Source organism: Carassius auratus, chromosome 40 (assembly GCF_003368295.1).
Source record: "Carassius auratus strain Wakin chromosome 40, ASM336829v1, whole genome shotgun sequence".
NCBI classification, from domain to species: domain Eukaryota; kingdom Metazoa; phylum Chordata; class Actinopteri; order Cypriniformes; family Cyprinidae; genus Carassius; species Carassius auratus.
In genome coordinates this window covers 20,509,991-20,524,210 of record NC_039282.1, presented here as the reverse complement: position 1 = coordinate 20,524,210, position 14,220 = coordinate 20,509,991, and the positions used below count along the sequence as shown (strand labels likewise).

The following is a 14,220-nucleotide window of genomic DNA, read 5'->3' as shown; positions in this document are numbered from 1 at the left end:
TAATAACCAAACTGTATGGCATATAATCATTAGAATGAAGAATTCAAATAAAGCACAGTTCTGTACCTTTGACTGAAGTTCAGTCTCCTGAGTGTGAAGTTCTTTGGTTTGTGTCTCCAGCTTCTCCTTCCACTCCTGTAGCTCTGACTCCTACACACACACACACACACACACACACTACAGCAACAAGCAATCTGTCTGTCCACACCAGATCACAGCCAATCAGAGGAGTGTGTGGGCGGAGTCTGTCTGTAAACACTGTCTGGATGAGTATATGATCAAATCAATAAACATTAAGCCATTCTACGATTATTAAAAATCCATTCTCTGATACAGTGTTTGTTATGGGTGCACGTTCACTTTATTCTTCATATCAGAGGTGAATGATCATGAACACACTCACTGACAGAGTGCGTGTGTGTGTGTGTGTGCTGCGCTGACCTTCTGCGAGTGTGTCCTGCGTGTCTCCTGCAGCTGTGTGTCCAGTGTGTGCTGTAGTTTGTGTAGTTGTGTTGTGTGTGTGGAGATCACAGCGTCTCTCTCCTTCTGAAGAGAATCCAGCAGACGCTCCCGCTCCCTGCTCTCCTGCACACACACACACACACACACAGATCTCAACATCTCTATGTAAATCAGACTAACACATAGCTTGCCACTGTGTGTGTGTGTGTGTTGTACCTGCTCCAGGTGTGTCTCTCTCAGGTTCTGTAGCTCCTGTTGATGTTCCTCCTTCAGCTGTTCTAGTTTCCTCCTGTGATCTCTCTCGACTTCCTCACGGACTTCCTGCAGCACATCTGTGAGCTAAACACACATGAACACACACTCGTCAGGGCTGCACAATATCAGAAATATAATCCCAATAGGGCTTAGTGCAGTTATCACATGACAAAAGCTGTGATGAAGAATATAAAGATCTGTGCACTGTTTCTGAGTGAAGCATGTGCTTAAACTTGTAATTAGAAATGCTCATCAACCATAGAGAAGGCTTTAAGGCTCAGTCCGGTGGTTTTCCATCATAATAAAAGTTGGATGACTAAACTTTTGAAACTGAAGAAATTAAGGAATTTTACAATTGTACCATAAAAAAAAAAGTATATTTAAAATTTTTGTTTTTGTCTTAAATGCTAAAATCGTAGTACAGAAAACATTGCAATAGTAATATTCCTTTTTGTGTATAATATTTATATTTAGTAGCAGTAATAGCGTGTGTACATGTGTGTGTTGTACCTCTCTCTGGTACTCTACTAAAGGTTGTTCTGGTCGTGTCCTCCTCAAATCCTTCTGTGTGTCACTCAGTTTAGCCTGACAAACACATCAGAGTGTTAAACGCACACAGACGCTCTTGCACACACACCCACACCCACACACACACCTGTAGTCTGATGGAGGTCAGCTGCTCCTCCTTCTTCTCTTGTAGCCGCCTCCTCTCTGCCCGGAGCTCCTCCTCTGACTCCTCCCTCAGGCACTCCAGGTCCCTCCTCCTCTGAGTCTCCACCCTCTCCTGCTCCGCCTCCAGCTCTGAACGCAGCTCCTGCAGCTTCACCTCATTCTCAAGCCTAAACACACATGTGGGATAGATGAGTGCATGTACCGATGGTGATATAGACTGTGCCCGTGTGCACCGATGGTGATATAGTGTGCACCGATGGTGATATAGTGTGCACCGATGGTGATATAGTGTGCACCGATGGTGATATAGTGTGCACTGATGGTGATATAGTGTGCACTGATGGTGATATAGTGTGCACTGATGGTGATATAGTGTGATATAGTGTGCACCGATGGTGATATAGTGTGATATAGTATGCACTGATGGTGATATAGTGTGATATAGTGTGCACTGATGGTGATATAGTGTGATATAGTATGCACTGACGGTGATATAGTTTGATATAGTGTGCACTGATGGTGATATAGTGTGATATAGTATGCACTGATGGTGATATAGTTTGATATAGTGTGCACTGATGGTGATATAGTGTGATATAGTATGCACTGATGGTGATATAGTGTGATATAGTGTGCACTGATGGTGATATAGTGTGATATAGTGTGCACTGATGGTGATATAGTGTGATATAGTGTGCACTGATGGTGATATAGTGTGATATAGTGTGCACTGATGGTGATATAGTGTGATATAGTGTGCACTGACGGTGATATAGTTTGATATAGTGTGCACTGATGGTGATATAGTGTGATATAGTGTGCACTGATGGTGATATAGTGTGATATAGTGTGCACTGACGGTGATATAGTTTGATATAGTGTGCACTGATGGTGATATAGTGTGATATAGTATGCACTGACGGTGATATAGTTTGATATAGTGTGCACTGATGGTGATATAGTGTGATATAGTGTGCACTGATGGTGATATAGTGTGATATAGTGTGCACTGATGGTGATATAGTGTGATATAGTGTGCACTGATGGTGATATAGTGTGATATAGTGTGCACTGATGGTGATATAGTGTGATATAGTGTGCACTGATGGTGATATAGTGTGATATAGTGTGCACTGATGGTGATATAGTTTGATATAGTGTGCACTGATGGTGATATAGTGTGATTTAGTGTGCACTGATGGTGATATAGTGTGATATAGTATGCACTGACGGTGATATAGTTTGATATAGTGTGCACTGATGGTGATATAGTGTGATATAGTATGCACTGACGGTGATATAGTTTGATATAGTGTGCACTGATGGTGATATAGTGTGATATAGTATGCACTGACGGTGATATAGTTTGATATAGTGTGCACTGATGGTGATATAGTGTGATATAGTATGCACTGACGGTGATATAGTTTGATATAGTATGCACTGACGGTGATATAGTTTGATATAGTGTGCACTGATGGTGATATAGTGTGATATAGTATGCACTGATGGTGATATAGTGTGATATAGTGTGCACTGATGGTGATATAGTGTGATATAGTGTGCACTGATGGTGATATAGTGTGATATAGTGTGCACTGATGGTGATATAGTTTGATATAGTGTGCACTGATGGTGATATAGTGTGATTTAGTGTGCACTGATGGTGATATAGTGTGATATAGTATGCACTGACGGTGATATAGTTTGATATAGTGTGCACTGATGGTGATATAGTGTGATATAGTATGCACTGACGGTGATATAGTTTGATATAGTGTGCACTGATGGTGATATAGTGTGATATAGTATGCACTGACGGTGATATAGTTTGATATAGTGTGCACTGATGGTGATATAGTGTGATATAGTATGCACTGATGGTGATATAGTGTGATATAGTGTGCACTGATGGTGATATAGTTTGATATAGTGTGCACTGATGGTGATATAGTGTGATATAGTATGCACTGATGGTGATATAGTGTGATATAGTGTGCACTGATGGTGATATAGTTTGATATAGTGTGCACTGATGGTGATATAGTGTGATATAGTATGCACTGATGGTGATATAGTGTGATATAGTGTGCACTGATGGTGATATAGTTTGATATAGTGTGCACTGATGGTGATATAGTGTGATATAGTATGCACTGATGGTAATATAGTGTGATATAGTGTGCACTGATGGTGATATAGTGTGTGTGTATGTGTGTACCTAATCCGTTGTAGTTGGTTGTGCATTTCCTTGTTCATCCGCTCCTCCTCGTCTCGTCTCTGTTTGAGTATCTGCTCCTTCAGAACCCTGAAACACATACGTGATCCGTGTCATGTGATCTGCTACATTGAGACGGTGAGTTTGATCAACATCCTGACCGTCGGCATGGCGTTACATGCTTCTACAGCGCACCCACAATGCAGTAGTGACTGACCTGAGCTGCTCTGCGCTCTCCTCCTTCATCCGGCGCTCCTCTTCCTCCTCATCCTTCATCAGAGCGTCTCTGAGCAGCTGCAGTCTCCTCTGCATCTCCTCCATCAGTCTGCCCCTCTCCTCCTCCATCTGTCTCTCTGCATCCTCCTCCAGTCTCTTCCTCTCCTCTTCCCGTCTCCTCTCCTCTTCCTCCATTTCTTCACATCTCTTCCTCTCGTCCCCTTCTCGTTCCCGTCTCTTCCTATCCTCTTCTTCCATCACTTCTCGTCTCTTCCTCTCCGCTTCCTCCCTCTCTTCCAGTCTCTTCCTCTCCTCTTCATCCCTCTCTTCTCGTCTCTTCCTCTCATCCCCCTCTCGTTCCCGTCTCTTCCTATCCTCTTCTTCCATCACTTCTCGTCTCTTCCTCTCCGCTTCCTCCCTCTCTTCTCGTCTCTTCCTCTCCTCTTTCTCCCTCTCTTCTTGTCTCTTCTCTCGTCCCCTTCTCGTTCTCGTTTCTCTCGGTCAGTGGTGTCGGTTCTGCTGCGAGAGGGCGGAGGTCTCTGGTCATGTGATGAGGTGCTGATGATGTCATCGGCGGATGTGGAGGCAGCGTAGCGTGACGGCGGCGTCTCAGCTAACATCACGTTTTCAAGCAGACGTCTGAGAGGAGACACACATCTTCATTTTCACTCACTAAGAACCGAAACCATTTTAAAAAACATTTAAAAAGTACCTTGCATTATGAATAAAATAAACATTAACTGAAATAACAGCAAATAGCATATTCTGTTCAGTTAGGGTTCAGTCATCTGGTATACAATGCTCATCCCTAATTATACCATCATCATCACACACACACCGGTCTGCAGAATCAGAGACGTCCACACAGCGGTCCACATCTGCCTCACCCTTCACTTCCTTCCTGTCCTGAGAGACACACATACACAGAGAGAGACTGGATGAGTCTTTAAACCTGTTGAGTTGGGAATATAACGGTGTGTGTGTGTGTGTTACCACTGCAGGTGACAGATCCAGCAGATCAAACACATTCTCTGAGAGTTTGGAGCGGAAACCAGCCTTAGGAAACACACAAAAAGTGAAATATAAGTGTGAGTGTGTGTGTGTGTGTGTGTGTGTGTGAGAGTGAGTGTGTGTGAGAGGTCATACCTGTACATTATCAGCGGATGAGAGCGACGCAGCTGCTCCTCCATCCTCAGACTCCTGTCACAGAACAGGACATGATGTCAGACGCGTACATCAGCACACACACACACACACACACACACACACTCCATAGGTGTAATGGTTTGAATACTGTACAAATACACACATACACACAGACACAGAGCAGTACGTGGAGAGGATGCTGGGAGATTCTGCTGCAGAAAGGAGCTCTGATTGGCTGTAGCCGGCTGCTTAAACTAGTCTTACTAGTTAGTCATTTTATTTCTTTCTTCAAGACTGTTCATAACTAGAAGTCAGTTTCATAAAAGGGGTAAACTGATCTAATTACCGCTTGACTAACTGTTAGACTAGTTCTTAAGTGACTGTGTTTATGCAGAAGATCTGATCCTTCAGAGAGCCTGATCCTGATAGGTGCTCTTGAGGTCACATGACTGTGCTGAGACACACCCCCTCTCTGCAGTGAATCACTGACACACAAACACAGAACGAACGAATCACGAATCAGCCTCCAGAGGTTGATGAACACAGACTCCAGCGCTGCATGTGTCAGGACGGAGCGAAGCACCCAAACACAAACACAGATGGGATGGGGGCGGGGCATGTGTGGTGGGCGGGGCTTGTGGGCCGGGGCGGAGCACTCAGTCCTACCTCACTGGACACTGGATTCCACTGAGGCAGAGACTTCCCTGCTTTACTGCGTGTGATTGGAGGACGAGAGCGGTTATTCTGAAAGTGTTCGATCTCACACACCTCTGCTCTCTCTCTCCGCTCTTCCTCATGCTCAGAAACACTCTCCTCCTCTTCCTCACAGGACACACTTCTCACAGCCTCGTCTTCTCTGTGTTCAGTTCTACCGTCCTGTCTGTGCGTTTCATCTAGTTCTTCTCGTTCAATCAGCTCTCCCACGTTTCCTTCATCTTTCCTCCCGGCCTGATCTTTCTCTTCTCCGGTCCTCTCCTCCTCCTCAGGACTGTTAAATCTCTCAATCTGCTCACTGATCTCATCACTCTCTTCCTCCCTGTGTCTTTGGTCCTCGGTCTCTTCATCTCTGATCTGTCTGTTTTCTTCATCTTTACTCTCTTCTTCTAGCTCCGTCTGGTCCTTCTGCTTCTCTTCAGGACTGTTAAATCTCTCAATCTGTTCATCATCCTCAGTCTCTTCCTCATCTGTCTGTTTCTGCTCGTCTTCCTCTCGGCCGATGGATGCCGCAGCATCCGGGGTCAGAGGTCGTGAAGCTGCTGTGGAACAAAGGTGATGTCCACGCAACGAGTCCTTACAGTGAGGGATGGAGTTAGAGACAGAAGGACAGACAGACGGGTGTGAGGTCACATGGAGATTCCTCAAACACAGGCGTATTATCAACAAAGACACACTGAAAAACGAACGGAGACGAGCAAGAAAGAGAGAGAGAGACAGCGAGAGAGAGAGAGAGAGAGAGACAGCGAGAGAGAGAGAGAGAAACACAGGTACCTCTGAAGGAGCTTCTGGAGTGTGATCTCTGGACAGGGCCAAATCCTGTAGTTCAGGTTCTGTTCTTTCTTCAGGAGGAACCGTCACACTGACCTCACTGTCCTGAGACACACACACACACACACACACACACACACATCACACACATGGTGTAGTTTTAGGATCAGCCTGAAGGCCTAGATCAGCTGGATCAGGTGTGTGTGATTAGGGCTGAGTCTGACACCCCCGTGATTAACCGTGTGTTCACCTCGTACTGCAGTCCTGCTCCCAGAGCGTCCAGATCTAGATGGAGGTTCTGCAGGAGTCCGGCTGAGTCCCTCGGCCTCTAACACACACACACACACACACAGTCAGATCTGATCCAGCGGTCAGTGTGTGTGTGTGTGAGATTGTGTTTCAGACTCACCTCTTCCTCAGAGATCTCCTCGTCTTCCTCAGCGCTCCTCTCCTCCTGAACGCTCCTGACAGCAGCAGCCTGACACACACACACACACACACACCAGCAGCAATCAACATCATAATCACGACTCAATACATTGATAATCCTGAGATTCCTGACGCTTTACCCTGAGAGAGGTTTTGAGCGGCTGGAGTCCAGATCCTCTGAGAGGAGCGACAGGAGCGTCAGAGAGAGCACGGAGAGGAGCGAGAGGAGCCAGCACCTGCAGAGAGAGAGAGATGTATCATTCACATGAGAACGATTTCTGGAGGAATGATGCTGAAAATACAGCGGAGTATCACAGAATTACACTTTAACACAGATTCACACAGAAAACAAGTGTTTTACATTAGAATAATATTTCACTGTTTTTACAGTATTTTTGATCAGATAAACACAGCTCTGGTGAGCAGAGGAGACGTCTGTATGCTGCTGCAAGATGATGTTCTCACCCCTGGAGCTCTGACTTCCTCCAGCTCCTTCTTCTTGTCCTTCTTCTTGTCTTTCTTGTCCTTCTTCTTCTTCTTGTCCTTGTCTCTCTTCAGGGCGCTGGGGGCTGTGGCGTGTTGGTTGCGCTCGCGCTCCTGCTCCACCAGCTGTCTGTAGTGTTCATCACACGGATGATCCCAGGTGGACTGACCGGTGGAGAAGTTAAAGTAGTACACCTCACCGGTGACGTCCTGACTGAACACACACACACACACACACAGACTCACTTCCTGTCCCCATGTGAAAACATGTGCATGTGTAATGCAAGCGTGTGTTACCATGGTTTCCACTCGGTCGGCAGCGGTGCCACCATCCCCTCTCTGGCCAACCACAGCAGCTCAGGCTCACGCTCGGGGTCGATACCGATCTCCACCGCGTACTCATGGATCTCTGACACACACACACACACACACACACACACACGGACCATCAGCACGCGTGTTCTCATGACACGCCAACAAACACCAGCATTTACTCTCCTCATGTCACTTCAAACCTGTATGACTGACTTTCTCATTGAAACATGATAGAAGATATTCTGAAGAATGTTGGAAACCAAAAAACATAAGATTTCCATTATATGAACAAAAACATTGAGACATTTCTTTTTTTGTGAATGTGTGTGTGTGTGTGTGTGAGAGATAGTGTGTAACAGAGTGTGTGTGTCTGTGTGAGAGAGTGTACCTGCGTGTGCATGAGTGAGAGAGTGAGCGTGTGTGTGTCAGTTCTGTAGTGTAACCTTGCTCTGAAGGGATGTAGTTCTCATCATAGTCTTCCTCCAGCACCAGTTGATCTCCGATGCGCAGCCCCGTGGTCGTCATGGTGACGGCGGCGTGACAGGAGCGCGCACTAGAGCGGTTACTGGCCTTCAATTGATTTCACTAAATTACTTCAAATTAAAACTTCACAAACACACCACATCGCGCAAATAACGTTATTACCGATAAAATAACTGCTTATTAAATTCACCCTTCATAATATCGACAGCGAGCGGTTTGTGTTCACCTCAGAAACACGGTCGAATCGCTGTTCTTTGATAATAATAACCATGTCAAAACATATAAAAAGGGCTTTAGTTAAGATCGGTCTAATTAAAATACAAGCCTGAACGAATAAATTAAAAGACTATACAAAACTATATGAAAACAAATCATCAGTAAACACAAAGTTAAACAGTGAGTGTCGCGCTTGTTAATTATAAAGTACAATCGTTTTAATAATAATAGCTGATTATTTAACGCGATTAGTTTAATCCTAACCTGCTCTCGGATCCCACGGCCTCATTTAAAAATCAGTTTTAAAATCATTGTGTGATCGTACAGCTTCAGCTCTCGGATATTTAATGATTTCAGAGGATTTTCTATATTTCAAACAGAAAGTTTAAAATCCGAGGCGCGTCTCCATCACAGCAACAGACCGGAACATGAAGGCGCGTTTCACAATAAAAGTCCCTCAGCGACGCATGCGCGTACACGCCATAACGAATATACAACTAAACATGTAAACTATTTTTATTTTAATCGATTATAAAATAAGGAAGGTATCCAAGAGCTTCTAAGATAGAAGCGTGAACTTTCCAATACTTTCATTATAATATTTCAACTATAATAAATAAATAATTATTATTTAAGAGCTCTTTTTGTAGCATTGCTACCGGATTTAACATGTCTTTTATTATTTCAGGTAAACAGAAATAGCAAAAACACCACCAGAGAGTGAGAAAAGATACAACATAGTTTATTAATATGTGCTTTTTTAAACCATACACATCAATACAATTATTCACACTTGGCTTTAATAAATCAGAAATACATAAGGAAAATGTTAAGAATATTAGGCAAGCCTTAAATAGAAAATAAATAAATACCAGTGTCAAACAAACAACAACAAAAAAAAACAGGCAAGAAGTTTGTGACATTCATGATGGTCCTCCTGAAACCGACACAAAACAAAAAGCAATCCATTTCATAGAAAACATCCGGCTGATCTGATTTAGTTTAGTCTCCAAACACATCCTTCGGTTCAGATTCAGTGCTGCAGTTTCTGGAACATCTTTAACATGGTCAGAGTTTTACAAGCATTTCTAATAGACCTGTTGTTGAAGATTCACTCGTTGCTGTTGTTTTTCAATGAGGTTTCAGTAGTTGAAAATGCTAAAATATTTGGTTTCTAGATTAAATAAATCAATTGTGGGATTGCAATAAAACACAGAAACAGAACATTAAGAACATTAAAAGCAATGGAGTGGAAAGAATGATGAATGAATGAGCGTTTCTCCAATCCGTTTCTGACGCTCAGATGGAAAACCAGAGAATCCGGATTCAAACTCTAATCGCCCGTTTGTGTGTGGAATGAGTGAGAGACTGATGTGATGAAGATCGAGATCTCTGACGTCATCTGATGCGAGGAATTAAAGAACGATAACTGTAGCGATAGCTTTTAATAATAACTCTAACTCCGAGAGAACAGCATGTCAGCACTATTACAATCACAACAGAGAAACGATTTCAGCTGATGAACGATAAAAACACCGACAGCCAATCAGAATCCACCAACTTTACAGCGCTTGAGAATTTAAAGCGACAGCACGCCCTTAAAATAAACGGACCGTTAATTATGTGCGCGCTAATATAATTATCGTTATAATTATCGCTGTTGTGGTTGTTCCGTTTAACATAAAGTCATCATTATATTCAATGTAACATAGTTATAGTCGATCAATATCGTAAAAGTCAACTTTAGAGTCAGTGTTACACAGTGTTTAAAACAAAACCTGCCAATCGCTTCTCAAAACTATCCCAATGGCGTTTCGAGGGAAGATTATTTAATATATGTTCTTGATAAAAATGACACCTAATATAATTTAAAAATGGACATTCAATGGTCAGCGGAAGGGTTACGTCAGTGTAGGGCTGCACAATTATGGCAAAGATCATAACTCTTCATTATTCCCTTGAATTTGTAATTGCGATGTTAATTACGCTTATAACAATTAAACCTATATTATGTTTATACCATTGTTTGATGCAACTGCATGCCTTATTCTTATATGAAAATAAACAAGCTGAAAAACTTTGTACGGTTCTACAGTATTAACCCACGAATGTCAACCATAAATCGAATTGGTTTCTTTAAATCATAAAAAAAAAGTAAAAATATGAATCGTATTATAATGTTACATAAAACTAAAATTAAAACACTGACAAACCCTTAAGATAAGATGTAGAAAGTAAAGGACGCAGAATAACAGGAGAGGACTTTGAACGATTGCGTAGTTGTGCAGCCCTAGTCAGTGTTATAATCATCGTTACAGTTATCGCTCTCGGCCTGAACGGGTCTTAACTCCCTCGTCTTGAGAACGATCATAAATACAGAATACAGATTCAGTGTTACTCCGTTCATTGTCATAAGGAAGAGCTAACAGCGTTCAGCGCTCACAGTGAGAAGCGTGGGGAAGGCACTGGCGTGGTTCGATCAGGGCACGTGTGGTCAGTCGGTCAGTCCCAGCAGGTGTCCAGTCTGCGGATGCGCACACGCTGCTTGTAGTGGTACTCCTTCAGGTGCTCCTTCAGAGCGCTGGGCAGCGGCAGAGCGTTGATGCCGTCGTACGAGGTTCTGCTGCTGATGACGGCGCGGCAGATGCGCTGCAGGCTGAAGGGCTGCGAGCGGTGGATGGGGTTCGACAGCAGCGGCTCGAAGAACATGCAGGAGTTGGGGTCTTTGTAGTGCTCCAGCAGACCGGTGACGGTGGGAGCGTGGAACACACTGGGGTCGTGCACGTCGAAGCTGAAGTTATGGTTCCACTGCTCGATCCGTGCGTGCAGCGAGCGTCCGTACCTCCGGAAGCTGACCGAGAACAGGTAGTCTTCCTGAGCAGAGTCACGCAGGAGGAACGTTCCTTCGGGTTTGCCTTCCAGCAGTGTTTCGGCTTGGTATCGGTCCATGACGCCCCAGTAGCACGGCAGGTTAGTGATCCGGAGCAGATCCGGGACTAGACAGTGGATGTAGTCGATCTGTGTGTGGATGCGATGGAATCCGTGGAGTGATTTGGGACTGTCCGGCTGAACGAGAGGCGTGACGGAGAGGGAGCGTGAGGACGGGGACGCAGCGGTCGAGTCCGGGTCAGACGGTGTGCTGGACGCAGTGACCTCATCCAGCATCTCCAAACATCTCTGCAGGAGCAGGGTCGCACGCTCATCTCCGGCTAACTCATTCATCCCCGGAGCTAGTTTGGGTCCGAGCTTGTAAAGAGGGTTGATTTGCGCCGTCACTTCGAAGGTGTGTATCCGAGCGTTGGGTGGAGGTTCGACTCCCTGCTCGATGCTAATCCGGCGTCTCTCTCGTAAGCGGTCGTCCTCGTCCTCCACAGCAAGCGTGGGTCGGGAGTCTAGAACCGGAGCTTGAGAGATGGGAGCCGTGTGCTGCTTGATGAGGTACCACTTCTGTGCCAGGTCCGAGCCGGCGGGGAACGGACAGCTGTCCAGCATGAGCTCGCTGAGGAGGATCTTACGCCTGGAGGACGGCGAGGGGGACAGGACTTGGCTCTTGATGGGGAAACACTGGCCCACTGCGTCCTGGATCTTCTGGCGGAGCGTCCTGCTGCTCCTGGAGTCAGAGGCGAGGGAGTGTTTGGTGGAGACCGGTTTCGGACAGCAGGGATCCGGACGATCCCAGGACCTGAGAGGATGAGCTGGACTCCAGCAGATCTCCGTACTGGAAGCCGTCGCTCAAGGGCCGCTCCGAGGTCAGGTCATGTGACGGGTGGCTCTTCTTCTTCCTTGTCCTGCTCTTCCGCCTCCCTCCGTCTCGTCTCTCCTCGGAGCGGCTCTGACGAACCTTGGGACGTGCGCCGCGCTCCCGCTCCTTCCCACGATCCCCTGCTTCCTCCGGCAGAGACATGACTCGGCTGTGGATGTGTTCGTTCAGCTGCGCTCCATGATTTCAGTCTGTGGAGAAAACAGATAAACCATTTCCCCTCTGAGACTAAACGAGAGAACAGCTCGCTGAACGGACGCTTGTTTCTGATCGTGTTTATTCTGCTGCTGTACTGTTTCAGTTTAGTTATAATTCAGAATAATATGATGATTTACTGCTCAAGAAACATTTGAGATTATTATCAGTGTTGAACACAGTTGTGCTGCTCAATATTTCTGTGGAAACTGTGATGCATTTGATTTTTCAGGATTCACAGAATGAACAGAAAGCTCAGAAGTACAGCATTTATTTGAAACAAAGATTTTGTTACAATATACACTACAGTTATAAAGTTTAAAAGGGGATCAGTATTTATTTATTTATTTTATGATTTCATCCAGTAAGGATGTGTTAAATTGATAAAGAGTGGCATATATTGAGCAGCACAACTGTGTTCAACATTGATAATAATCAGAAGTGTTTCTTGAGCAGTAAATCATCATATTATTCTGATTTCTGAAGATCATGTGACACTGAAGACTGGAGGAATGATGCTGAAAATACAGCGGAGCATCACAGAAATAGATTACACTTTAACAGAGAACAGATGATTTACATTAGAATAATATTTCACTGTTATACTGTATTTTGATCAAAAAAATGCAGCCTTGGTGAGCAGAAGAGATTTTTTTTTTAAAAACCCATAAAAAACTTTTGAACAGCAGTATAAGTAAAATAAAATGTAAATATTAAATGAAAACTGAAAAACAAATATTAATAAAAGAATGAAAGTAATAAAATAAAAAAATATTAATATAAAGCCAAAAAAATATTTAAAAAGACGTATAAAAATTACAAAATCACATCAAATTACTCAAACTATAAATATGAATCTAAAACATGAATCAATATTATAATAGTATATTAATAAATACTAAACTAAGACACTCACCCTCAGCAGTCTCTGGCATTTATTACGAGTGACTTTGATCCTTTTTGATCCTCTTCTTTTATAAAATTGAATAAAAAAGGAATGAATGTCAAACAAACAATGCGCCAGTCGAGATGTTTCCAGAGAGCTGCGTGAATCCGAGAGATATCAGCGATATACCGCGGTAATACTACAGTACTCACAGACACTACTGTAATATCAGCTGAAGATCCACGCAGCGCTGCTTCTCAACCACACACGGACTTTAATCAACCATGAAGTCCCTTTTAATTACTCAACTTTAATCAGAAGAGTCGCTTGGACTCGAGCTAACTCACACAGCCGCAGCGGTGACTTCACTTCCTGTTCCTGATCCGACATCCGACCATACTTCCGGAATTACAGCGGAAAGAGGATTGTTTTTATAACTGTTATGCCAAGGATCCGGTTTAACTGTTGATGTTTGGCTGGTGTTAAATAATAACAAATTGTCTCTGACAATAAACACCTCTCTTTTGAATGTTTTTTTTTAAATATATATCTGTACTGAGGTTTTACCGCTGAAATTGGGATCATTAATTATTCGGATTATTTTTTTTCATGATTCATATGACTTTTTGAACATAGTTTTTGATATTTAAATTAAATTCCGATGTTAAGGACGTTTTTAATTATTCTTCTTAAATGAGGACTTTTATATTGGAACGCGGCGCGCATACCCGGAAGTGGCGCTTCAACGCAATCGGATTCACTAGAAGCTGTTCCTGCTGCATTTCATTGTTAACTCTGTTTATTAACTAGTCGATCACGTCCATACAGACACTCGCTCATTACAGGAGAGGTCGGGAACGCGCACAAGCTCGTTCACTGGTTCAAGGTGGTTTATTACAGATGGACTCTCTGTTGTTGTTGTTGTTGTTGTTGTCTGAGGACGATGATGATAATGATGATGTCTGTAGGTGTCAGGATGTGTGATGACGATGATATCTG

At 43.8% G+C, this 14,220-nt stretch overlaps 1 protein-coding gene and 1 pseudogene across 1 annotated transcript in view; both read right to left on the bottom strand.

Annotated features, from left to right (window-relative positions):
• Window positions 1-8,834, bottom strand: part of LOC113058856 (centrosomal protein of 164 kDa-like) — a 13,554-nt gene extending 4,720 nt beyond the window's left edge. The window contains 19 exon segments of the mRNA XM_026227116.1: window positions 67-150; window positions 442-585; window positions 679-801; window positions 1,228-1,302; window positions 1,373-1,556; window positions 3,611-3,697; window positions 3,825-4,211; window positions 4,214-4,462; window positions 4,662-4,729; window positions 4,817-4,879; window positions 4,970-5,023; window positions 5,636-6,259; window positions 6,458-6,559; window positions 6,705-6,782; window positions 6,864-6,932; window positions 7,024-7,119; window positions 7,349-7,580; window positions 7,664-7,775; window positions 8,125-8,834. Coding sequence (XP_026082901.1) covers window positions 67-150; window positions 442-585; window positions 679-801; window positions 1,228-1,302; window positions 1,373-1,556; window positions 3,611-3,697; window positions 3,825-4,211; window positions 4,214-4,462; window positions 4,662-4,729; window positions 4,817-4,879; window positions 4,970-5,023; window positions 5,636-6,259; window positions 6,458-6,559; window positions 6,705-6,782; window positions 6,864-6,932; window positions 7,024-7,119; window positions 7,349-7,580; window positions 7,664-7,775; window positions 8,125-8,206 — 2,913 coding nt within the window. The 5' untranslated portion in view covers window positions 8,207-8,834.
• Window positions 8,835-9,106: 272 nt separating this feature from the next.
• LOC113058854 (suppressor of cytokine signaling 5-like) lies at window positions 9,107-13,590 on the bottom strand (annotated as a pseudogene).
• Window positions 13,591-14,220: the final 630 nt, after the last annotated feature.